Below are 25,086 nucleotides of genomic sequence, written 5' to 3'. Positions count from 1 at the left end.
GACCTCGTGTGTGGAGGCATTTGCAATCATCATGTTTCTCCACTCATTTATTCAGGTTTTTCTTTTATTCAGTTATTCATTTATCTTCTATTTTATTTATTATCTGTTGCTGAAAGATTTTGGGAAGTTTTTTTCAGTCTTCCTCTAAAAAATTGGATTTGTTCATGCAGAACTAAGAAGCTCACTAAATCATCTCTAATCAGTTTAATTTACAGTCAGGTCTTTTGTTTACACTAAGTCTGTATATGGTAGAATATAAGAAGATCCACCAATGTTTCCTCTATTTCTTGGGCTTTAAACCAAAGAAAGGCTGTTGCATCTCACACCTTTCTCAGTCACAATACTAAATACTTCAATGCCAGGCAATGCAGATTACACCTTTGGACTTCCCAAGGTCCCACAGAATTGAGATGAAAATGGCTCGATTGTTGGTAAATCAATGGGCTTCCACTGAGACAGAGTGTTAGGAGAGCTTCTCTCAGCATCTTGTGCCCCAGTGATGGTTGGCGTCAGGATTAAGCATCTCATTCGAATACTCACTGATCGCTCAAGTTGTTTCGCTGAAGGAATGCTGGAAGAAAATTATAAGAGAAACAAGATCCTACACATCAGCTAATGGTCTCTTGGGTGATTCTGATTCTGCTTAACTAGTCACAAGCTCTAAGCCAGCACCCGGTTCTACCGAGTGGAGATCTCGTTAATAGTCTCACTAAATCATTCTCGTCCGATCACTTCCAACAAAGTTCATTTGTCTCGCAGAAGACACCATGCGTGGCAGCTATTATTCCATATTCGTCCTGAGTAGGTATGCACAGTGTGGCAGCGATGCCTCCTCCCTCCCCTGAGATTTGAAAAGCATCACAGTGAACAACAAAGTTTTTCTTGTGGGTTGGTTGACATCCGCTAATATAACTGTTATTAGAGGAGGAACACTTCCAGATCCAACAATGAGAAGTCGATATGACATGTGTCAACCTGTAGTTCTAGTCATTATTTTCTCTACCCTGCTGAACCTTTCATGTAGTTGACTCCTTTCATCTGGAGCCTTTGATGGCGGATTGTAAATACAACACCATCGTGTTTTGTGTAGCTGTCAGGGTTAGCTCTTGTGTTATGGATTTTCTCGTCACTTTCTTCGCGGTGAAGGGGCTGCTGCACGACTGACACTGTTTGTGCTCCCCTCGGGGAAAATAACCCTTAGCATTTCTTATTGTGATTTAAACAATCATGGACATGCTCAGATTTGGGTTTTGCTAAATATGAACATTATTGTTTAATAACATGAGTCTTCTGGGAAATTGTAGTTTTCAAAGGTACTAATTGCCTGACACTTGAAACATGGCATCCAATTAAAAAAATTACAAGTTCAATACTTTTAATCATGCTTTTTTCAGCACCTGGGAGTCATTGAGGTATTTATTAAATATCTGTTTGTAGACGGCCCGTTAACATTTAAATAATTTAGTAATCAAAACAAAAACAGTAGTGATTGACACGTTTATTAGAAATATTCTCTCCCTCTCCTAACCACTCTGCCTCTCCTTTTATCTTTCTCTCCCAGATGATAACTGCAGACTGACTGACTACCGACGGCTGAAAACCAAGATTTTGGATTTGCATGACAAACCATACATGGGGTCTAACATCCACGGGGCCCACAAGGATAACATGGCTGTCAGGAAGCAACTGGTTGATATGATGTTCGGGCGCTTTGATGCAGATAACAACGGTCAAATAGATGCCAGCGAGCTCTCACAGGTAAGGATACTGATCCAAAGATGAACTTTAATACACAATTATATATCTGCTTTTGAAAACAACAACATAAATGTCATAGATGTAAATATCAACAACTAACATTGATGTTGAGAGAATAAGATAAATATTATTTTTGCACTTGTCTCAAGACACTCCACACCACCCTTCAAGTCTGTTCAAACCACAGTCAGTTTTATTTCGAAAATGCAATTCAGCTCAATTCATTTGTATAGCAAATATCACAGATCACAAATTTGCCTCAGAAATGCTTTACAACATGCGACATACTTTATTTCCACTTTAATGGGGGGGAAACAGGAAGAAACCTCAGGGAGAGCATCAGAAGAGGGATCCCTCTCCCAAGATGGACAGAAGTGCAATAGATGTCACGTGCGCAGAATGAACAACATAACAGAATTACAACATAGTCGATCTATATGAAATAAATGATTCATGTAATGAGGGTAGTTATAGCAGTAGTAGCACTAATAATAGCAGAATCATGATTAACAACAGCAGCAGTGGATATAATAGAATGATAATGGTAATGAAAGCAGTAATAGAAATGTGACTAATAATCGTAGTAGCAGTGGATGTCAGGCAGCGCCACAGCAGCAGGTACGACCACGGCGCAGAAAATAGAGGCTAGAAATGAACAAACACCACCTGTGTGCTCAGGAGTTTAAACTTTGACACTTTGATCGCTTCCATACAAGTAACTGTGTCAATTTTACTCGTCTTACCCTTCCCTCTGGTAGCTGTGCTGCGTGGCTTTAGGTACATCTTTTGAAAAGCAATGTGGGTCAAAGGAGCCTTGTGCTCATGGGAGGCTGCAGCCTTTGACCAGCGCTGCCAAGAGGGATGGTTGTAAAAAAAGCAGTTTTTGTGACTGCTATACAAGGAAGGAAGATATTATGTGCATAACAAAGCCTCCCGGTACCTGAGGACTGATTTTAAATAGAAAGTGTTTAAATTATTGAAAGGGTAAGCAACCTGCGGTGGTTTTCAGAAACATGAAACCAGTTGCTATTCTTAGGTCAGTTTCCTGCTGATCCAGTATCCCATCTGCACTTGGGTCACCTTGGCTGTCTTTGTCAGTGCCCCTTCGCCCAACGGGGGAGGTCTCATTAGATTCATTTGAATATATTTTAGTCTTTTTGAGTTCAAAGCCTCCAAATAACACTTCAAAAATAGTGATTTTCTTTGCCATATTTTCATATCATTTACATAGTTTTACATGTTTTTACATTTACCCGGTGCCCAGTTCAAGCATGAGAGACATCAATGTTTAGTGAGTAAAATGCACGGTCAACAAACCATGTTGCGCTGTGTTTGTGGAATAATATTGCCAGCATGCTCTGAATGTGAACTTGAATATGCCCTTTAAAGCTATTGGATATTACTTTGGATTTTCAAACCTCTTGGTGATGCCATTTATTCTACTTGAGGCCAAGCTGTACCACTCCACCTCTCTGTGTGAATTACACAAGCTAGTCAGTAATACTTCACATCCAGATGGAGAAGCTCTTTTGTGGAGTTCCTCAAGGGCTGCTTTTCGCCCTCATCCCCTTTTATCCCAGAAAAATATGTGAATGTTGGCAGATTTCATATACTATCAGCTACACATGCTCAGAGAAAAGAAGAGAAGCGAGTATTCCTGGAATAGTCATAAATTTAAATAATAGTGGATTGCAGGTGGTCTTTATGGGGTTTTCAACTAAATCCGAAGGTGTTTTTTTTTTTTTTTTTAATGCATAAATACATTTATGGCCTCCTCCGACTTTCCGGTACACATATCTGTGTGAGATTACAGGACACCTTTTTATTTACACATATCTATAGCCTGAAAATGTTGAGAAAAGTTTTGAGCTTCTGCATACTTTCACCTCGTATCAACATTGCTGCATAATCGATTATTGCACGATAAATATCAGAGTGAAATAGCTTCATCAATCTGACAAATGACTTAATAAACGGAAGCAGTTGTGGGTTAACAGTGCCTCAAACATACGGGCACCTGAATGTAATTATGGATTAGGTGTTTAATGAGTTTCTATGTTGCTGTATTAAATGTTCTCACTGAATGTAATTTCAAAGTAATTAATAGCTCGACAGGACACAGCTTTCTTTTCTCTCCAAAAGATGTGAGTTTGAAATATCATACGCAATATATATAAAGGTTCAGATTCACTTAGATCTGCATGCCATTAACCTCAGTGGCTTGGACTGCAGAATTTTGCCTTATTGACAAAAGGTGAACGTTAAAGAAGACAAGGGATTTATGCAAATTCAATTTTGGAGTGAACAAGCCCTCAAAAGGAGCATTGCACAAGCAATTCACACCTTTATCAGCAGTTCAAAGTACCAAACCATGGCTGCCACCCTCGTGCCCTGAGGCGCACTTCATAATTGGAGTGTTTTCTGATCTCATTTGAAAGTTTAGGATGGAAATCCCTCACCCTGGCTGACTTGACTTGATAGAGTGTACACATGAAGGGGCACCGGGAGCAATTGTTCCTGCCCCCTTTAGTCTTGGGTGCCCTTTTGAAATGGCAAATCAAAACTTTCTTTTTTCTTCTTGCATTGCCCTGAATTCGACTAAAGACACAATGCCTGAAATTACACCTTAGAAAACAAAAGGTTTGAGAACAGTTTACCCTCTGCTCACACTTTGAGAATAAGACTGGAGCAAATTAAATCTTCGTCTTGACCAAAATAAGTATAATCAATGTGCAAATCTTTGAAAATGCACTAGAGTAGACCCTTCAACATCCTCTTACTAATGCGTGGGCTTTTAGCAAATTCATGTGGAGGTTTGACGCAGGTTTAATTCGGTATCTTAATTTGTCTGCAGGAAGATGAAAAGAAAAGTTGGTTAAGGAGGAGACAAACATAATTTTAGAACATTGTTAATGGAAAAAGTGTGTTGAATGTGATGGTAAAAACAAATATGGAGTGAAAAAGGGAAAGAGACAAACATGTGTCTTAGAGGTTGACCAGACTAAAACTAAACTTAGTATCCTAGTACTGTGTTCAACTACATACGTTCACGTGTGGCTATAATACATATAATACACCTGCAGTGCTACCAAAATAGGTCAAGTGTAATTACCGAAATAGTCTGTAAATTAAAGTTTGATTTGAAACAGGCAGAAGCTGCATTCTCAACAAACATTACAGCTGGTTATCCCATCGATGATGTGTATCAGTTCATTTAGCTCACAGGGGTCTGCTGAAAGCTAGTGAGGATGCCCGTGGTCCTCTTTTACTGGGGTTGAACAGTCTGTACAGGAGAAGTGACTGCAAATATTTAGAGTAACCAAAAGTATACGTGTGTGAGAGCAATGTCATGTCAGAAAATGTTTAAGAAACAGAGTTAAAACCTGAAAGCAAACAACTCCAACACCACTTACAAATCTCTCAAAGGACATTACTCCAAGTCAAAGCAAGCAAGAAAGGAGTAAAGTGGCGAGCATATCTTTGAATTTCAATACCTTTTGAACTGAAGAATCTGCATAGCATTTTGAGGTTATTACAAGATCAATTTCTGTTTGGTTTAGATCAAATAAATTACTTCAGAAAATACTTTAAAGATGAAAAGAGGAAAAAGACTCAACATTTGGCAGATGCGATCAAATGATTCAATATCCCAAAGACTCAAGCAGCTGCTTTCTTCTGTACGCTACAGTTACTTGTTATGTGTTGTGCTTCTATACGCTAAGGATATGCCATTACTGGTGACTCCTACATTTTGGGGCAAGTCATCCGGGAAGGGAAGAGCGGTGATCCGATGGACGAGGCACGATGTATAAAACCGTCCCTCGTGATCAGCATTTTGACAGCTGATCTGCTGTGATGGATGTTTCGCTGCCGGGGCCATGTAGAAGGGGATGAGTAGGACCATGCTTTAGCAGCCTGGTGATCAAATCTGCACAGTGTTTGGGACCTTTTCTCCATCCATTGTGACAAAACTTCAGTTTGGCTACAATAAACTGACAGCTAAAACTGTGTGAGTTCAGATTGGGCACGTCGACTTATAACCGATTTTATATCCAAACTTTTAACAGTATGTTAAGTGAGTACACACAGTAAGTACATTCACTTGAGTGCTGTTCTTTGGTATAATTTTGAGATATTTAAGGTTATACAGAATATAATTTACTTTATACATTTGAAGCTTCTGTTGAGGTTTTCAAATTAATTTCAAATGTCTTTCATCGTATTTCATGTCATCAGCCTAAAAAAAAAGGAATCCGCTGAGAAAATCTTCAATTTGAATAAAGTGATTAATCGGATTGAATAATTTAGTCTTCTTTTTTATGAAATCAACTTTCTTTGATGAATATAACTCGTGCCTCCCTTTGTGTGCGGCAAGCAGGAAAGCAAACAGTTTTTGGACAGCAGCGAAAATGTTGTTTTCAAAAGGCCAAACGCCAACAAATATGGATTGAAGCAGAATATTTCATTGTGTAAAAACATGTTGTCCATTTTTTTTTTTTCGATACATTTTGGGTATTGAACTTTATTACGCTCTGGAGTTATTAGAAATGTTTGATATTGTATTGCTATCCGATATTTGGGCTGTAGACAAATGAAATTCAAAGATTTAAGCATCATTTTTGTTATTGTGCAACACGGGGTTGATCCCGGCGACATTGTTGTATTTTTCAATCACACCTACGAGCACTGCCCACTGACTTTAACTGAACATCGATGCAATCTCCTCGAAGGTCATCAAGCAAGAAGGTCTGTCCAAGGATATCTCCGAGTGCACACTGTTTGACCTGCTGAAGTACAACGACGTCGATGACGACGAGCACCTGACAAAAGACGAGTTTTACACAGCCTTGGGTGAGTCCAACGTTTTGTTAGTAACATGTTTTTTGCCATTACAAAACGTTTTCTAAGTTTGAAGGATTAGGCAGCATCTGGCCTTTTTTGTGCCCACATTTTCCATTGTGTCAGAAAGCATGGATAAGATGTGGCAGAACTGAAATTCTGATTTGCCTATTCTTAGTCAATGCATGTAATATTGCCTGATGTGTTTATTACATGCGTTGAAGTTCATTGCTCCTGTCATATTAGTCCATAAACAATGTGACAAATCATCTTTCACTATATAAATCACTCGGACAGAAATGCAATAATCGTGATTACACTGTAACACGAAGGGTAACTATAACGTAAAGAAACAACAGAAATCTCTTCCATGTGTGTTCATTTTAAACCTTAAATTCCCTTCACATTGATCTCTTACTCACTTTGAAGCTTTCACAATGTCTTAGTGGTACGAAGTACCAGATTGACCGACCTACTTTCACCCCTGATGAAACCTACAACACCGCTCTGAAAATGTACAAACCTTATGTGCCCCATGAAAGAAAAATAAGAAGTCTATTTAAGTTTTGATTGTGTTTACATTTGAAATCAGTCAGTTGTGTTTCCTTGGAAACAGGGCTCATTATAAAGTTACAATCTTGATCAATTTACACAGTGTATGTTATATAGAGTTTAAAACCTCACAAATGGATTACTTACTTTGAACTCCAGATTGTTGGCAACTGTAATGTCGGTCTTGTTGTTTAGCTCTCTTGGGTAGACGGATAAAGGCGCTCAACATGCAGTTGGTGCCAAAGGAAGCAGGTCATGACTAATGCGAGACAGTAGTTCAAACCAAACCCCCCCCCCCCCTTATTATAATATGACAGGTTCTCTGCTACGTCTGAGTTACCCCAAAACATATGGACCAGTTCCCTCCTTTTGTTTCCTCCTCAAAGCTCTCTTTCCCAGTTCCTCTCCGTCTGACATTTTCAGTCGGCTCAATATCCTCTGACGGAATACATTCTGACATTTGGCTGGCTTGACACATTTAGCAGTGGGAGAGAATTCATAATCAACCTTCAACTCATCAGTGCTTTGTATTTGAAGCATTTCTTCGAGCAGACAAAGTCACGGGAGAAAGTGAATCATCTTGTCTGGTATTCTACACATCGTACGTGAATGTGTGGGAGCAAACCCCTTCGGGCAAATCCTGAAAATAAAGTAACGCCAGCCAATCTGCGGAGAGCTGCATTTCATTGAAGAGTTAAGTTCTTCTAGCTCCCAAATACTTCCTCTTCATTTTTCTGATCTTTTTTTTTTTGCATACTTTCAGCTTAACTCCTCATGAGGAAATGGGATATTTAATGAGTTTATTTCAACCTGTCTTACTCCTCCTCTCTTATACATCTTCTTCCCATTTCCATAAAGTATTACTCAAAAAGATTCAATGAAGTAGTATTGTACTCTAATGTCTTTGTCAACAACTCAGTATCACTCAAAAATCCCATGCACACTACCGGAGCACTCAAAGCCATTTCACCTCAGTTCACTCAATTCTGATTTGGAGCACTTTACATACTTGGAGGTCAATTTGGTTGTCAGTTGGTGTCTTCTTCACTGCAATCATCGTTCATCCTACTTCACTCTGCTACATGCTTTGGTGCTTCAAAGACAGGCCCTCAGTGTGCCTGTGAGGCAGCTGAGAAAAAAAAAAAGGTCACAAATTCACCTTCTCAAGAGAGTTGCATACATACATTCATCAACCAAGGGACATAACACAGTCATGATGCGATGAAGATGAAGCCTTAAAAAAGGACAGAGACCTGGAATTGTCAAAACATTGTCACTAGTTGTGTGGCCCTAAGAAAAAAGATCTGAGCCAGACACGCAAACCAAGATACTCATCATACTGGGGTTCAGCATCTATGCTCACCAACATGCGATTTATCACCAGATCAGTGTGGCGTTATGCATCCTGCCCTAATGCCAAGAATACCGTCTAACATCATTTGTAAGATTCACGTTTGGAAATAAAGGCTAATAGGGAAAGCATTACCTTTTATTATGTTATTGAATTCAGTGAAAAACACCAGTCAATCACTTTTACTGAGCGTGGCCAATCTATTTTATTTCTCTTCTTTCACATATCAAACAGTGATATAAGGTAACAGACAGTTAGAGCTACATCTTTGTTTTTTGTTCTATTTGTTGTTGTATGAGAGACCCGGTGCACAGCTGCTCACATCATCTCTGCGTCGTCAATGATGACTTGAGTCATAACCTTGAACATGTCGATGTAGGTTTAGCCAGGAGACCAGCAGTGCAGCGGAGCAACATGGACAGAAATCTGTGGATTGATTTGGCCCCGTAGACCACGGTCAAGGTGCCTGTGGCAGAAATGCATTGCAAAGTTATAGTTTTTCAGTTCATTGCCAGCATAATCTGTGAGTGGCAGCTATAAAAAAAAAAAAACAATGCAAATACCTTAAGCGCCGTCGTAAACTGAGCACCATCATAAAGTAAATCAGTTGATCCAGTGTGTCCAGAATTACGGTGCGGCTTGGAAGCGAGCAGCAATAAATGCAGACTGACTCCCCATGAAAACGGCACCTGTCTTGACTACTCTTCTAATAAGGACCTTTTGCACACCTTTGTGGAATATTCAAAGCGGGCCAACGTTGTTTGTCATGACAGAAGATAAGACTTTAATGTCCATGCATTATTCATTCCTCCTTTGCATAGACTAGAAGGGGGTTGAGAATCAATTTGCTTCAGCTAGCAGTGAGGCAACTGTCTGGCAGAAGTGATGTCTTTTAATTAGAAGATGTTACAGATATGAATGATGTCTGCCACGCTACTGATAGTCGGCCCCTTGTCATCGTTGAATAATTTGGTGAATGATGGCTTAGTGCATCATGGGTAAACAGATAAGATGTCATCGATCATAAAATGTCATTAACTTTAGGTGGGAGAGTGTCACGATACATCGGGGCATTGTTTGTCAGACATTAACATCAGCTATATACAGTACACAGAAAGTATAAGAGGAAACCTACAGTGTGATGGGTGCAGTGACCTTGAACATACTTTACTCAAGCATTTACAAAGATGTCTTAATAAATAATTAATAAAAAGCAGGTAGTTTCAAACTGCAGTAGGATCTTTGGTATATGGAGTTCAGTAGTTCTACTGTGCCTCAGTTCTGTTTGTAAAGCTGCAATATCATTTTTTGCATTTCAATAAGTAGAAGTTACTCTGTACTGTATGTGACAGGAATAGTCATGATGTTTTTGCTTTTTATACGTTGTAATCTGCATCAATTTTGCATCCAATACTTTCCTCAATGTCACAGCAGAATATTTATTTTATATCATAAGAATAAACCCCTAACTCTATTATAACTGTTGAATTTTAAGCATATGCTTTCCTTTATTCCATCCAAGCCACATTTCTAAACAAACTTGTTATCAGATGATTATGTTTTCAGTCTGAAACCTTAGAAGAACATAATATTACTCTATATGTGAGGGATGAAGGAGAAGTGCGGCAATAGTTCATAAGCACGTAGGAATAAGTGATACAGGTGCACTGAAAAAACACATGTTGCATGTGTTTACATGTGCTCCTTTCCCTCTTTACTATGGAGCTGTGCGCTCTGCCAAAACATGATAGTCGCAGACCAGTCACTATTTGTGATCACTGACAAATAAACTTAGAGAAAGGTCACGCTCACAATTTACCAGAAGCAATATCTCAAGCTGACTGTGAAAAAGGAACCTGGAACGTTGTACTCGGACGGATGTTTAGGTTGCCATTAAGTACATGTTATTTCATCTACCATAAAAAATAGTCTAGAGGTTCGCTTAGTTTGGGTAGCATTCAGGCGGAAGGTTATAAAAGCTGCTCCATTGTGCCAATGTCCTTTTTAAGCCCTTTGAAGTTGGCTGGACAATTACAGGGTGCTCTGCCTGTGCATCATGCAGATTAAATGTTATTAGTTTGGGTACACCTACTCAATGCATTTGCTAAGCCTCTAGACACACTGCTTCACAGACAACAATGAAAATGAATGTGCAACGTGTTTGGAAATAATCCTCTGTCTGAATGCTCCCTCAGGCTAGTTTGTTGGCTTGAATCCAAACCGCAACCAAAAACTGTTCTTATGTGCACAGCAGACTTGCAGCGCACCTTGTTTTTTTTAACAAACATTTAAATGCCTCATCCCATAGAGAAGCTACATTTCAACACGACAGCGATCACATTTTCTGTCTGTGTTAATGTAGCTCACTTTTATGACTCCAGTACTTGCCCTCATTCTAGCTCGTCTGTCAACTACATAAAGTTTATTTATTCAGTACGTTATTCATCTGATTCACAGTAATGACCTTAACCGTCCTATCAAGTAGAGTGGTAATGCTATTTGTGCTGCACTGTGGAACATATAGAATTCAACTAAACTGCTGAAACTCTGAGAGCTGGTCGAAATAAAACTGCTGTCCGCCATATGTGAGTTACTTTCACTACCTCTGGGCTATTCGGTCCATTTGCACTTTGATACTGTGTTTATTGGAACAAATCCAATGCGGCAGAAATGAGGAAAACAACCCGCACTTTCATCTCGTCCTCGTTTTCATGAGGCTGCAGCAACCCACATCCCGTCAGCAGAAACCCTTGTGTCTGGAGTCCCAGTGGGTTGGTCTAACGTCTGTAACGCCAGCAACAGAACGTTTGTAGACGGGGCGGTCCCCCGGGTTCAGACCCCTGGTGCTTGGGTTTGCACTGGTTTAATTCAAGCTAACTGCTAACTTTGGGTAGCCAAGTCTCCCGGAGCTGACGCATGCTCTACTCCCGGCAAAGCAGCCTCCTGGCGGCTGAGAGGACGAGGTGCGGTTGTGAGTCATTTTCCCCTTTCTGCCACTTTGGATTTATAATAATCCAATAAGTATGCACGGACCATGGAGGGATTATTGACAAGCCCACGGGGCAGCTCTACTCCTTTTTTTTCTGGACTGTGGACTGACTGGCGCTACAGAGACTCATTATCGCCTCTTGAGGGACACATTATATTATAGAAAATATGGGCTGGCGCCTGTCAGGTAGCATGCGAATTTCAGTAGATATGTCTGCAACACAATACATATACTGTACATCATTGTCATAATGTCAGGACGATAACTTCTTCGCATCCTGTTGATAATGTTAGTTTGTTTTTTGAATGGTTTGAACTAAAAGTCTGACCTGATCTTACACATTGCACCTTGCTGGTTATGGTTAGCATTAGCGATTGCCACGTTGATATGCCAATATGGGTTTCATTAGGGGGACATATCAATTGTTCAACAGTTATGATTTTCTCCTCACTTTTCTGCTCTTTTTGGTCTATTTTTTGTTTCATTCTATTCTGTTAACTCATATTCCTTCTCATTGTCTTTTGCTTTAATGCAAGACGGCTTTAATCCTGTGTGTTTCCAAGTCTGGGGTAATCCCTATATTTGCAGAAAGTTTGCCAAGTTCGAAAATGAGTTGACTTACGCTCCCTACTTCTGTGAAGATTATAATTAGACATCCAAACCAACACCCGTGTCTCCTTAAGGAAGGCTCCTTTCATTAAGGCAAATTCTGCTGTTATTCAGCACACATGGCACAGCGACGATTAATGGATACTCAGGCTTTTACTTGTCAAAACCCCTGCTGAGCATTCCATTCACAGGCTGCGAGAAGTGGTGTTAAAATGGTTTCATAATTCATGGTTCAATTTCCAGCATGTGACTTTCCTATCTCCAGAACGTGTTCGAGACATTTAAAAAGGAGTTGCATTACTTTTCTAATTTGTGATCCACGACTGAAGGACGAGGGACAATTTTCTCAACAATTCTCGAAGGAGGGTTGTTCTTGTGACACTAAAGGGAAGGGATTGTCTGTTTTCAACAATTATATGTTTACTCAAAAACACATGCAGACAGAGCTGTTAATGTGTTTGTTTGGAATGGAACGAATTATACCCTTACTATTGTTTAAGAGAGTTGAGTTGAGTTGAGCTTCTAAATTGTTCTGGATAAAATGGATCAATTCACAATTCAGCACAGTGCAGTTAACATAAGCAAAAGGTGTTTAAGATAATGGATTCTAACATCTCATGCTTTAATGAAAATAAATGACAAAGCACAAAGAATCAGGCAAACTCAACCATTAGCATTAATGTAGGTAGGAGTCTGGTCACTGATAGGATGTAGTTATGTACTATATAAGGTAAACTGTCATTGTTGGCCGTGAAGTGTAGAAAGCGAATAAATCCAATTAAACGTTTATATATATCCAGTCGCTTTAAAGTGTAACTTCCCCCCCCAGGCCTGAGCGTAAATCCACCTACTGGATCATTTTAAAAAATGCTAAAAAAGGGTTCAAGGGGAAACCATGCGCACTTCCATTTGACGAAAACATCGACGCAGCGTCAACAAACCTGGGGAGAGGAGAGGAGGGAGGTCATATTAGAGGGTGTTAACTTTCATGATGTAGATCTCAGAATTGGCCTTGCAAGATTAGGGTAGATTTAAAATCTTCGATAGCGTTTTGAGCCATTTTAAACCATGAAATGCCAATTTATAATGTTGGTAAGATCTCTCAATATTAACACCAGCATTGGTGTGTTTCATCAAAGTACAGTCAAAGTTTAAAGCTCATAAAACAAGTTTAAGTGTGCAGTTACTTTAAACACCATTGTGCAGAAGGACAATTCCTCATCTTTATAGTAAGTGATGTGGGTTTTTTTTTATTTTAAGAAGCAGCAACAACAGTTAAAGTACTACATCTGAGAGATAGACACAATACATGGTGAAAATGTAACTGCCTGAATTAAGAATGGTTTTGACAGAAGAATATATCTGAATAAAGGGCAGTTCACAACAGCAGCCTTTCCAACAATCCCAAGAGCAGGGCATTACTGTGCACTCCTGCACTTTTTAAAGCTCCAAGTCTATTTCAATGTTGCTGGCAGGCTTTGTGAAGTGTAGGAATGGGAACTTAACGTCAATTCCATATTCAGCTACTCACATTAAATAATTGTAGACTACCCACAAAAAAACCTAAATATTCAGATGATGCAATAATTCAATTCTTTGGTCGGTGAAAAATAAACTGTTGCTGGTTTACTTTGTCCCCCTCTTGGCCCGTAAAGCTCAACAGTTAATTAAATCATAATGAATTTAACCCCCTGAGACCTGTGGGCCGAACTTCTGTCTTTAAGAGCTAGAGTGAAGGTACTGGCATCATATTTAACGAAACAACCTCCATTGATACCAACCATGTCATGCTGGCCTTTTTGGCAGGGGATAACTGGCATAATGATTTTTTAAGAGATCGCTTGACCTCTCACCTCCAGACATGTGAATGGAAATGAGTTCAAATGAGTCTGCGATTTACATACATGCCCACTTTATTCTAATCCCATGCAGTTTGGGGTAAAAAGCATGCAGTTGTTTGCATGCATTATAAATGCAGTATTTCCGCATATTCTAAAAAGGGTGTATTTGAATATTTTTGCATAATGGGGTCCCTAAACAGTCTTGGAATTGCATACATTATTTGTTATGATCCTCAAGTAACCAAGTACTGAGACCATTTTAACGTTTTTACGTTAAACTGTAAAATGGAGCATTTAGAGGATGTATGGCATTCCTAGGTATATTGACTAAAACAAGGTTTCTGAGCAGTTTCCATAACAGACGTGCTCACCATCCAAACATTGAAAATAATAAATTCTTGCAGAAATCTCAGAGATAGATACCAAATCACAGCTTGACGTTTTTTCATGATGTTCCTAAAGGTCTTGGTGTCTTAATGTTGTATTTTTCAATTTTTGAGTTGTAATTTCTTTTTGAATTTCGCTTTAAATATGTGTAGTAATTCGTATCAATTCAGAAATTGCTGCAACATGTTATGAGGCATAAGTGACCATGGGGATGGTCAACATATACTTCCATCATAATGTTCTAAGCCCTTTTACAATTTCACAATTTGTTTTACCGAATGTGTTAATTGATATTTATTTCTGATTCATGGCTCGAACAACTTGACACACACGGTGCTTCAAGCTGAAGATCAATTTAAGTTTCCAGCTTTCAGATGATATACACCACTTTTATGTGGCATTTACTGTTGACCTGCTATCTCCCTCTAAAAATCCCCTTTCCCCCAAAAAAGACAAAAACGGATCTATGGGCTCTCTCAGAGTTAATGATACTAAAGTTTAATGTTACATAGCTTGCACTGCACATTTAATTTGTTTGTTGTTGTAATTTTGTCAAAATATTTCTAAGCATCACTCTTAAGCCGGTAATGTTAGATCGAGTGATATTTGACTGAAAATGTTGAACATTATCTCTGGCTCAGCAGATCCATATTTTATTTTATTTTATGTAGGTATCTGGGCATATATTCATATGCAGCTACATTACAGCATCCTGTCCCAAAAAATGTAATCCTTTAATATAGAACATGGTAAATTTATATACATCGATAATGATCGCTGAAGAGTCCCAGTGTTGACTTAATGGTTGTTATGGAAATACAAAGCCAAGGTGAATGTATACTTCTCATGCAAAAGACTATTTTCATGCCTCCGCACCATCTGTTCAAATTTCGTAAATGGGATATTTTAGGAACGCCTGGAGGTAATTTATTCACATTTGGCACAAATGTCCGTTCGGTCTCGAGGATGAACTGATAGGAATTTGGTTGTCAAATGTCAGTATGACCTCACAAAACACGTTTTTGGCCATACCTCAAGGATTCACAAGCTAATTTTTACAATGTCACACAAATCTCTAGTAAGATAAAATGGTGAAGTGACGACATTTTGGACAGACATAGACGTAAGGCGCAACTTGACTGGTCGGCGGAAACATACAACCGCGAGGCGGTAATTCTAGTTGTTCAATGAATTCCAGATGTTACAGGTAAAGACAGTTCGTCCTGCTGCTGAGAAGGCAGCTTGTTCTCAGGACAGTGACACCATTACACTGGTCTTTGAGGATCCAATGACTGAACGCTTCAGTAGTGCTCACGCTCCACTGACAAGTCTGGTTTTAATTCATTCGAGGAAATCGCTCAGAATATATTTTTAGTGCCCTCTGACTGGAAGACTGAGAGAGGTTCAATTGGCTTTAGGGCTGTCAGGATTGTTTCGAGGTTCAGTGTAAACAGATGGCTCTTTTCCCTCTTTTCTCAAAGTTTACCACCTCCTGCCATTCAGTCGAAGGTGTTGGCATCCACCATTTGCAGCCGCGCAGCTATCCGGGTGCGCTGTGATGCTGATGTAAAACAAGTGGAACGCACAGACAGAAGGATGGAAGCGCACTGCACTGTAATGGGGTGAAGTTAATTGATGCATATGCTATGTATACTGCCAACAAACACGCAAACAGGTTTCTGATGTTGCTCGGAATGGCAAAAGAACAGGTGTCAATCAACATTAAATCCTTAATAATACAAAAATTAAATCTGATATAGTTTACGGCCATGCAGCCGTATGTTTGTGAAATATGATGGAACAATTAAATCACAGCCTCTCTTATGCTAAAGTTTAAGTGCTGTATGATTTACTTATTGCAGTAAGATAAAGGGATTTTTCATTAGTTGTTTTCCACAAGGTAGCTGTGATAAAATTAATCCAATTAGAGCTCCTCTTAGGCTCTGTTGCATACTAATGCTGGTCGTCCCTCAGGATCTCTCCCAACAGCTGCTTTGGAAACAGACTTGAGGCTGATCATCCAGAGGTAATGCACTCACTAAGGCCATTTGTAAATGTTTAACAGCCATCTTGATGTGTATAATTTTTGTGGGAGGAGAGAGGAAGTGGGTTATAATTATCCTCTCGCCCTTTACCTGTAGTTTTTGAATATATAAAGGTGTTATAACAATAATACTGCAAAAACAGAATCATTTCCAGATGCAGAAGGATGAGACTGCGATGCTGATAGAAATACTGAAACTAGTGGCCACTGTAGCTGTGCCAAGGATATTTTTCTTGGACTGGGACTGTTCAGAGCATTATAAATAATCTCATTTAAGTCGAAAAGCTCAGGATCCACATCAAAGGTAGTTCCTCCCTCAAAATGACGCCAGCGTTCTTTGACCTAAAGTTGAGCTGCAGAGTTTTCCATGTAAACAAACAAGAACGTATATACATTGATTCAGAGGATGACTGTCTCAGAAGATGTGGACGAAAGTTCGTACTATCAAAGATGCTAAGAAGATCTTAATTACAATAACAAGCATCGAATGATTACATCGGTTATAATCTTCCTGTGTTGGTTTCTCATTGTGTACAAGTAATAAAGCACATGATGCACAAGAAAGGGGTTGGTTAGATTGATGGTTTTAAAAAGGAACTTTACAGAAAAACAAAACTACCATAAAACACAGACAAATTAAATGAAATTAGACTTTAGAAACCTAAATATGTTGGCATATTAATGTTGGTTCTTACTGTTTTACTTGGTTGTTTAATCTATTGTACCTCATAACTATATTTTTGCCATGTATGAAGTTCACTATTATCAAGTCACAAGTTCAATGCGGCACTCGAACAGAAAGCTCCTGCTCTTAAATTCAATATCACAGGCCTGTTGTAACAATATAATAGTTAATTAATGTTCAAAGTGAGTTATGCATTCACAGCAGTCTGTATACAACATAGAAGTTGGATATTGTGCACATCCAACACCATCTTGGGGAAGATGCAAGACAAAAGCAGTGTACGAAGCGAAACCTGGTGGAGTCCACACTTTGTTTATTGCATGCTCGCAGAAGTTAAATAGTCAACATCCTGACCTTTGTCAGATAAACATCTGTTTGTCTTTATGGTCTGCTTTTCTTTCACACGTGAGCTTACAATCTTCAGTGCAGATCACCTCTCTTTCCTTAGTTAGGTTAAACACGCTCCATTTGCATTTCCCTCCCTTCGTTTCTTCACTCAACATCACAGTCGGGCTATATTTTTTTGCTCTGCTAAACTGAGCTCAGAAGAAATACAACTTGTAATGGTGCAAAGGCTTTATCGCTCCTTGTCTTTATGGGAGTAGAGATCACCTGATTATTGTTGCTATTGTTGCCTTATGGTACCGCAGGGATCCAGTTTGTTTTGTAGTACGACAAGTGGCAGCATTTCAACATTAAAAGCAGAAGTAAGTACCTTCCTTGGTTTGACAAAGGGGGAGTTTGTGTGTTTCAACGTTGAAACTGTCTTCTTTCTCTGTCAAACATTCAAGTCCACTGAGTCATCTTCGGTATCAACAACAAACACTCCACAGTTCTTGTTTTGGGAAAGAGTTTGCACAAATCAACCATCCAAGATCAGAGAATGTTCACATGAGTGTGCATTCTGTTTTTGGTGTGTTTTATTTTTCTTTCCCCTTTGAGTCTTTGCGTATGGGCTATGAATACTCAGCATCAGGGAAAATACTTTTATCTCCGCTTCAAAACGTCAAACTCAAAGCAATTGAGGGTACACAACCTTTCAGCCTTGGTAATATGGAACATCATTGAGCGGGAGAGAGAGGGAGTGTGTTGGAGGAATGAGAGACTTGGTGAAAATAGACAGAGCGGGCATGTGTTGGAGAGAGAGAGAGAGAGACACAGGGCATGATAGAGGATGGAGCGAGGGGGCTGGCTAAGAAACTAGTGCAATTTGTCTTCATGCAGCCGGCCCCTCGCAGCATCCTGCAGGCCCGGGCTATTTTCCCTGACAATCTTGTTGCCTCCAGTGCAATAGGTGATTTACCTCTCGCCGCGGCACTGACCAACATCCCATTCTGGGACCAGAGCATAGTAAATCAAAAGGCTGGACTTCACCGTTAATCACTAATTAGAGGTTGGACGGTGAAGGTTGATCCTTCCCTGGAGGCTGAGTCCCTCAAGCCTCAAATCAGACAAAAAAAAGAGCAGCCAAGGCCACTCCCTGCTCAAAGTGTTTGAGACGGCTCCAGCAGCCCAGACTCCCATCTCTCCGAGGAGTTTCTCATTCTGGTCGGATTCCAGCCCTCCCTTCCTTCTTCCCTCCCCTCCTTCCTCCATCCACCAGCGAAAGCTGTGATGGAGCCTGTCTAGCTCTCTCTCTGCCCACTTTCTTCTTTAAATTCTCCCCATAGCTTCACACATTTCTATCCCCCCTGGGGATCAGCGGCAAATCGAGTTTGTTGCTCGCAGTGTATACCACAAGCATTAAGATACAAGGGGGCTGTAATTGAATGGTTAGGGAGGACATTATTGAAGGAGATTTTTGTCAGCGTATCCACCCACCATCTCCTCAACATCACGAAGAGCGCCGAGTGGCTGAATGGGGTTGATCGGCTGGCTTTACCGCTATCAGTGTCAGAGGAGGAGGAGGAGGATCTTGGATTAGCCATGCGTGACTGATGGAAGATCCATTTTCCTAATTCTTTACTTTCTGCATCAGTGCGGATTTAATGGGTTATACTTTCCCTGTTCTTATTCTCCTATTTATGGATTTCTTTGGGGTCATCATAGTTTTTTTTGTTTGCTGTCTTAGATTTGCGTTTGCTTGACAACCTTAATTGGTTTGCATATGTTCACTGAGCCCAGTGTATTCTTACAGCATTTAGCCTCACAAGATGACCAGTTTTGAAGAAGCCCTGCAGTTTTCGTTAGGGTTACTGCTTATAGCAGGTGTACTAATCAATAATTGATTCATATCAAAATATGTAATGATAATTAATAACACAATTATGAATCATAAACTCATGAATTAGTGTAAAAAGGTGAAGTTGAGTGATGGCACTCAGCTTCAAACTGAGCAGTAGTCTCTCTCCAGTTTCACTCTGCCCTAACTGCAGTACTTTCAGGTACTGTAGTAAATAAGTTTCTTGTTCTCATAAGTTCACTGCATTTTTCTCTCAGTTGTTGACTGAAACCAGGCATCCGGCCTCTGACCTGTAAAAGAGCAATCATTCAATAAACTGGCCCAAATGGTCGGGATGGGTCCTTAATCGTATTGTTTTTGTACTCCGTGAGTTAATGTCGGTGTAAATTGAGGGTTTGTCACTCAGTACCATTAGTGCCCTGGAGTTCATCCAAACAGTGTCTGAAAGAACTTCATCAGTCGAAGGTTAAAGATTCTTTTTCATTGTCATTATTTTCACATTTCAGCGCAGCATGGTGCCTTAAAATGTTTTCATTTCTTTCCAGTAATTTCTTTTCCCTGTGTCCATGCTGGCTCTCGTATCACTCCTGCTGTCGTGTCTTTATTACAGACTAACAGCTTTTAACCGATCAAACGTGTTCCATCAAATGATCTCTGTCACATTATGATGTCCACAGGGGAAATGTTTCATGATGTTTCATGAAGTCGCTTCATGAAGTTGGTTATTTATTTTCATGTTCCATTTAAACCCCTCCTTTAAAATACAAGTGACGGGTTATGTTCATGACAAGAGAAATTTCCCATCAGAGCAGGCCATCACAAAATATTGTTATCATCTATTGAAAGAGATTGACTAATGAATGATGTTTGCTTTTTGGAAAATAAATACTGATTGGCTCATTAGTTAATGTTTGAACCTGCTTTCTAATTTGTTTTGTGTGTGTGTGTGTGTGTGTGTGTGTGTGTGTGTGTGTGTGTGTGTGTGTATATAATTTGTAATAATTTAGTATGCACAATGAATTTCTTCCAAATTCTACAGTTAAAAACGAAATAAATGATCTAGAAACCATCTCGCCAAATCAAACCATGGTCGTACTTCACGTTGTCGCGGCTGATAAAGATCACATACACATACATCATTCACAGCTGCTTGGTATTGCAAGGTGGCAGTGGGCACCGCAACCAGGACATCTGCAATATATGATACAGTCTGATGCAACAGCACAGCAATATACACGGACTTCATGGAGCTGATGAGGTTCAATTTTTGTCAAATCTGTCACACAGGTGTTGGCTCAACAGTGTATTAGTATTTGAGGTCAACATTTGGGACTGTTAATATAATTACATTATACTGTAGGGTTTTTTTTTTTATCCCCAAAGCAGTGAGGAAAGTTAAGCAGAAACGTTTTCTATTGTTTTGCAAAGCTGTTTCTGTTATTTGACTCTTTGGGTATACACAATAACAGTAACATCTCATAATGTAAAAATAGCAGCCTGGGTAAAAGTGATGTTCACCTGGGTTTTTTGAACCCAGTGAACCCAAAACTGGTAATATTTCCCACAGGAAGAACACAATTGATCACAGTTTAGAGTTATCTATTCATAGAAAGTAAAGAGAAAAAATGGGAAGTACGAAAAATAGAAAATGCAAATTAGTTTTTTAATTGTGGTTTTCTTTAATCAGTTTATTTAACCAAATCACACCGATTTTTTATTTTTTTTTATCACAACACCGGGACAAAGTATAGTCTCACAAATGACCACAAAGATCAACTCCCCATTAACGGTATAATCATCTAAACTTCGAGTTCTACTCCACTGAGAAGAAATGGCTGTTATTAATCCTGTAAACTTGATGAAATCCTGGCAGAGATTTGGCCGGGATTTCGCAGGGTTTCATTGGGCCAAATGAGAGATTAGAAGTCTTAACTTGGAGCTTCCCACTGAAAAGAGGTCTGAGTTGTCTCACGGCTCTGGGCTGATTGGCCTGGATCTAACAGGCTAGCCAAGTTCACAGTTCAAAGACACAACAAGTGGACTAAAAGCCGCAAATGACCGAGAAGGTTAAAAAGTGCTCAGAGGCCGCTTGTACAGGGCCAGCGGAGTCGTGCTGTAATTGAAGGCGCTCTCGTCCTCATTCTCTGGACTGTGGCAAGTGAACACTGTCTGCTGGACCTGCTCTTTCATTAGGTTTTGTATTTCATGCCTTTAGGAGCAGAACAAATTGAGTCTCTGTTTCCTTTTGCTCTGTTGCTCATTACCCAAAAGAAAGATTAAAAAGCATTCTCTCACAGGCAGCGTTACATAATACCACCAGAGAATGGATGAGTTGTCTCATCAAAATACTGGACACACAAAAGGCGTTAACTAGCCATGCTGACCGCTCACCAACCCACCCTGGCTTTTCTTAATGGCAGCATTTTCTCTCAGTTATGAGTAGAAATGAACCGCAGATCCCACAACCACAACTTCACCAGAAACATGTTTCAACACCTTTTAGGTATTGCAGGAATATTAATTGAGCAAAGCTCCGCCTCTCATCGAGGTCTAGGGCTGTGTTTCCATGGGGAGCCTCTCTGGTAGCACAGTTTTTTTTTTTCTTTCTCCATGATACTTTCATCAGAAGGGATGCACTCCTGGGCTTTTACCACAATGAAGGGAGCCGAGCTTGTTTTAAACTTCTCGTTACATAGCAGCGCGCTTCAGGTGAGGTTTCATCAGACCAGCAGCCGCTGTGCCTCCCAAAAGTGGCTGTTCTGTAGTGTTAGCTAAAAAAAGAGGTACATAGTGGTGAACCCAGGGTCCTTAGAGATACAGATAGAGAAAGTAGAACTTACATTATGGTATCAGTACATAAATTATGCAAAGTATTAGCAGAACATTTAACTTAATTCCTTCCCATTACTTTGCAAATTGCAATAATTCTGCTACCTCAGTGCATCTTTTACTAAAAAAAACCATCTGCTTCCGTAGCACAACAGCAGCTAATTGAGACACTCTCGTCTTCTGTATTCTTGTTTTCAGGCTTCATTAAGAGAAAAATGTGTGCAAAACATGAATTGCAATGTGAGTTCTCTCAGTGTGTTTATTCCACTGAATGATGAGCTGTTACAGTATAGAGAGGTTCACCAAGCTTGGGATGTAAAGTATCGGCGGACTCTATCGTGAAAGGTTTTCTTCCCTTATTCAAGATAACTTGCAAACTAAAAGTTTTACAAAGAACTGGAATTGTCGGCTCTTTTGTTTGGCAGTTTAATTTACTTTCTCGAAACTTGGATTGAGTCAGTATCCTTAATGATGGAACATACTCCAAACAAATAGGGAGCAGTATTTCACCTCTACTGCTGGGTCCATACAATCTAAATACACAGTCGTTGGTTTAAAAAAAAAAACTACTAAGTAACAGCAGGGCCAGACTAAGCCGTCTATGACATAACATCACCACTGTAACCTCTTCAAATTGCCTTGATAATGTTTTTGAATGTTTCCACTAATATTCTTGAACATTGCACCTCAAAGACAATCTGGCTGACATTGTGTTGTTGTTTTTTTCCTCTCGCCAACAGATGTGTACCTGCTCACTCTCCCAGATGACCAGAAAGTAAGCGTCACCACGGTCACCGTCGGCCAGAGCGTCGTGTTGACGTGTGCCATCACAGGGGAGCGGAGGCCTCCTATACTGTGGAAGAGAAACGATCACTATCTGAACTCCTTGAACCTGGAAGACATCAACGTAAGAGCCGGCGTCACTCTCTCTGACTGTATAGTTCATAGATGGATAAATGGGTGCATAAGTAGGATAGGTTGATAGGTAGTGGAACAAAGGACACAATAATAGATAGATGGTAGAGGTGCGCTGCATGTGGTAGAGCCATTCAACTATAAATACCACGGTATTTGTTAAAGTTGAATGGCTCTAACACATGCGGCACACAGGTGTGATTAAGGTGTTTTCACATTGTGAAGCATCATCACTTCTTAACGACTGATATAGAGCAAGAGCTGCAAATTTGAAATCATTTCACCCCGTATTTCTTTATCGTCATATTTTTACTTTATTTCTTTTGGCAGCGGCTGGGATTGTCAGCACGTTTTATTTGACGGTTGGCGCTGGCTTTGTGTTTGTAGGTCTGACAGTAATCCAGGATGTCGGTTTGTGCTCATGGTGTCTGTGTTTAGAGACTGCTGGGAGGGACAGGGATTTCAGACAAAGACAGGAGATGAAGGGGGATACCAAAGGGGTTCAGCCCTCGAGGAAGAACCTACTTTTACAACTCGTTGAAAGTCTGTATGTGTGTGTGTGTGTGTGTGTGTGTGTGTGTGTGTGTGTGTGTGTGTGTGTGTGTGTGTTAATCGGCATGCACAGCCCCAGACAGCCCCCTGTGTCACTTCTATCCACATCAAAGGGAGCACTGATACTTATGTGGCGAGGTACAGACAAGCCAGACCTCCTTCGCCCTACCCTTTGCCTCTCTGTGTGTCAGGGTGGACCAAGATGGGTGTGATTCTGCTGTGCATAATTAAGTCAACAGTGTTGCAGTAGATAAAGGGAGACCCAGCGAAGCCACTAATGTATCATTAAATGTTGATGACCCTTAAAATGAGTAAGAGGCGGCCAGCTGTCGCCAGTCATCCTTGGCACCATCAACTGGCTCTAAACTAGTGTGCGGGTTCTAGTTGTTGATGATGTGTGAGCGGCGTCAACGTCATTTTCAGGCAGCTTTCCCACCGTTTGCCTTTTAATGTCATTTTCTATAACATATCAGGACTGCTTTTAAGCAATTTATGACCAGAAAAGATCTATGCAAGTGCAGGGTGTAACAAAAAGAAAGAAATGTCAAGCCAGATTATTTCTTGAAAACGCTTCTGAATATCTTTCGGAGGATTTATAAGAGCAAAAAAAAGAGAGGTGCGAGGTCTTGTAAGGTGAACGACGCAGGCTTTGATCTATCTTGCATTTATTTATTTATTTTTAACAAGAACTCTTGCAGTTCTTTCTCTGTTTTCTGAAGATCCAATAGAGCTTCTGTCTCATCTCCTGATTTTGCCTGAAGACACATAGCAGAGTTCAGTGTCCCGACCAGATGTGGTCTTTGTCTGCGCTTCACACGCAGTCATCAGTTCCCTGGTGACTAATATCAGATCTTGCACAGGTGTATTCTCAATTCAAATGTCAGCTCGGGGATGAAAGCTTCTGCTGCCAAATGCTGTTCAGTATATTCAGTGTACCCAAAAAGTCAATAGCTGGAATAATGAAAGCATGGACCAGCATAGACCTGACATGACCTATTACCTTTTCAAATTGTAGAACATTGCCATCATTTTACATCAAAAGTTTTTTATATATTTTTTCCTCCTGTACTGAGAGAGTGGAAAGAAGAACAAGCTGTGGTGGTAATCAATCAAAGCTTGGCCTTTTGTGGTTTGCAACCATCATACTGCTGGAGACGTCAACATTTGATTTCAGTCCACAAAACCTTGAGTTTTCTATAGCTTGAGTTATTTATTAGAGATCCAACAGAGAAGAAAGGAGGATGCAACAAACACTTTGCATTTGAATTTAACCCCAAACCACTTTGGTACCCTCGGGATCCTTACATTGCCTGTATTTATTGTCGTTGCATAGAATTACACTTCCTCTGTCTCTATGGTGCATGCAGCGTGCTGTGTTGATGCCAGTTCAGCTTCATGAAGTGAGTCTGCGTTAAACAACTGCCGGGACTAATCTGTCTCTTCAGACTGAGAGAGCGCGTTGTATTTTGACCCCGGAGGTGTGCCATTGTCAGATTACATTTTTTTGTTGGTATCCAACAAAGCCTGAGTTTAAAACCTCTGCAAGTGCACAG

General features: G+C 40.0%; 1 protein-coding gene across 2 annotated transcripts in view; it reads left to right on the top strand.

The window, feature by feature from the left end:
• fstl5 (follistatin-like 5) overlaps positions 1–25,086 on the top strand; it is a 149,322-nt gene that overhangs the window by 74,344 nt on the left and 49,892 nt on the right. For both annotated transcript variants that reach the window (XM_031866964.1, XM_031866963.1), the window contains exons 5-7: positions 1,562–1,758; positions 6,489–6,609; positions 22,807–22,973. In XM_031866964.1, coding sequence (XP_031722824.1) covers positions 1,562–1,758; positions 6,489–6,609; positions 22,807–22,973 — 485 coding nt within the window. The remainder of the gene's footprint in view (positions 1–1,561; positions 1,759–6,488; positions 6,610–22,806; positions 22,974–25,086) is intronic.

The sequence above is a fragment of the Anarrhichthys ocellatus genome, unplaced genomic scaffold (genome assembly GCF_004355925.1).
Source record: "Anarrhichthys ocellatus isolate YVR2014 unplaced genomic scaffold, GSC_Weel_1.0 scaffold37, whole genome shotgun sequence".
Classification (NCBI taxonomy): domain Eukaryota; kingdom Metazoa; phylum Chordata; class Actinopteri; order Perciformes; family Anarhichadidae; genus Anarrhichthys; species Anarrhichthys ocellatus.
The sequence above is the reverse complement of the archived record's forward strand: the minus strand, read 5'-3'. Positions and strand labels throughout refer to the sequence as shown.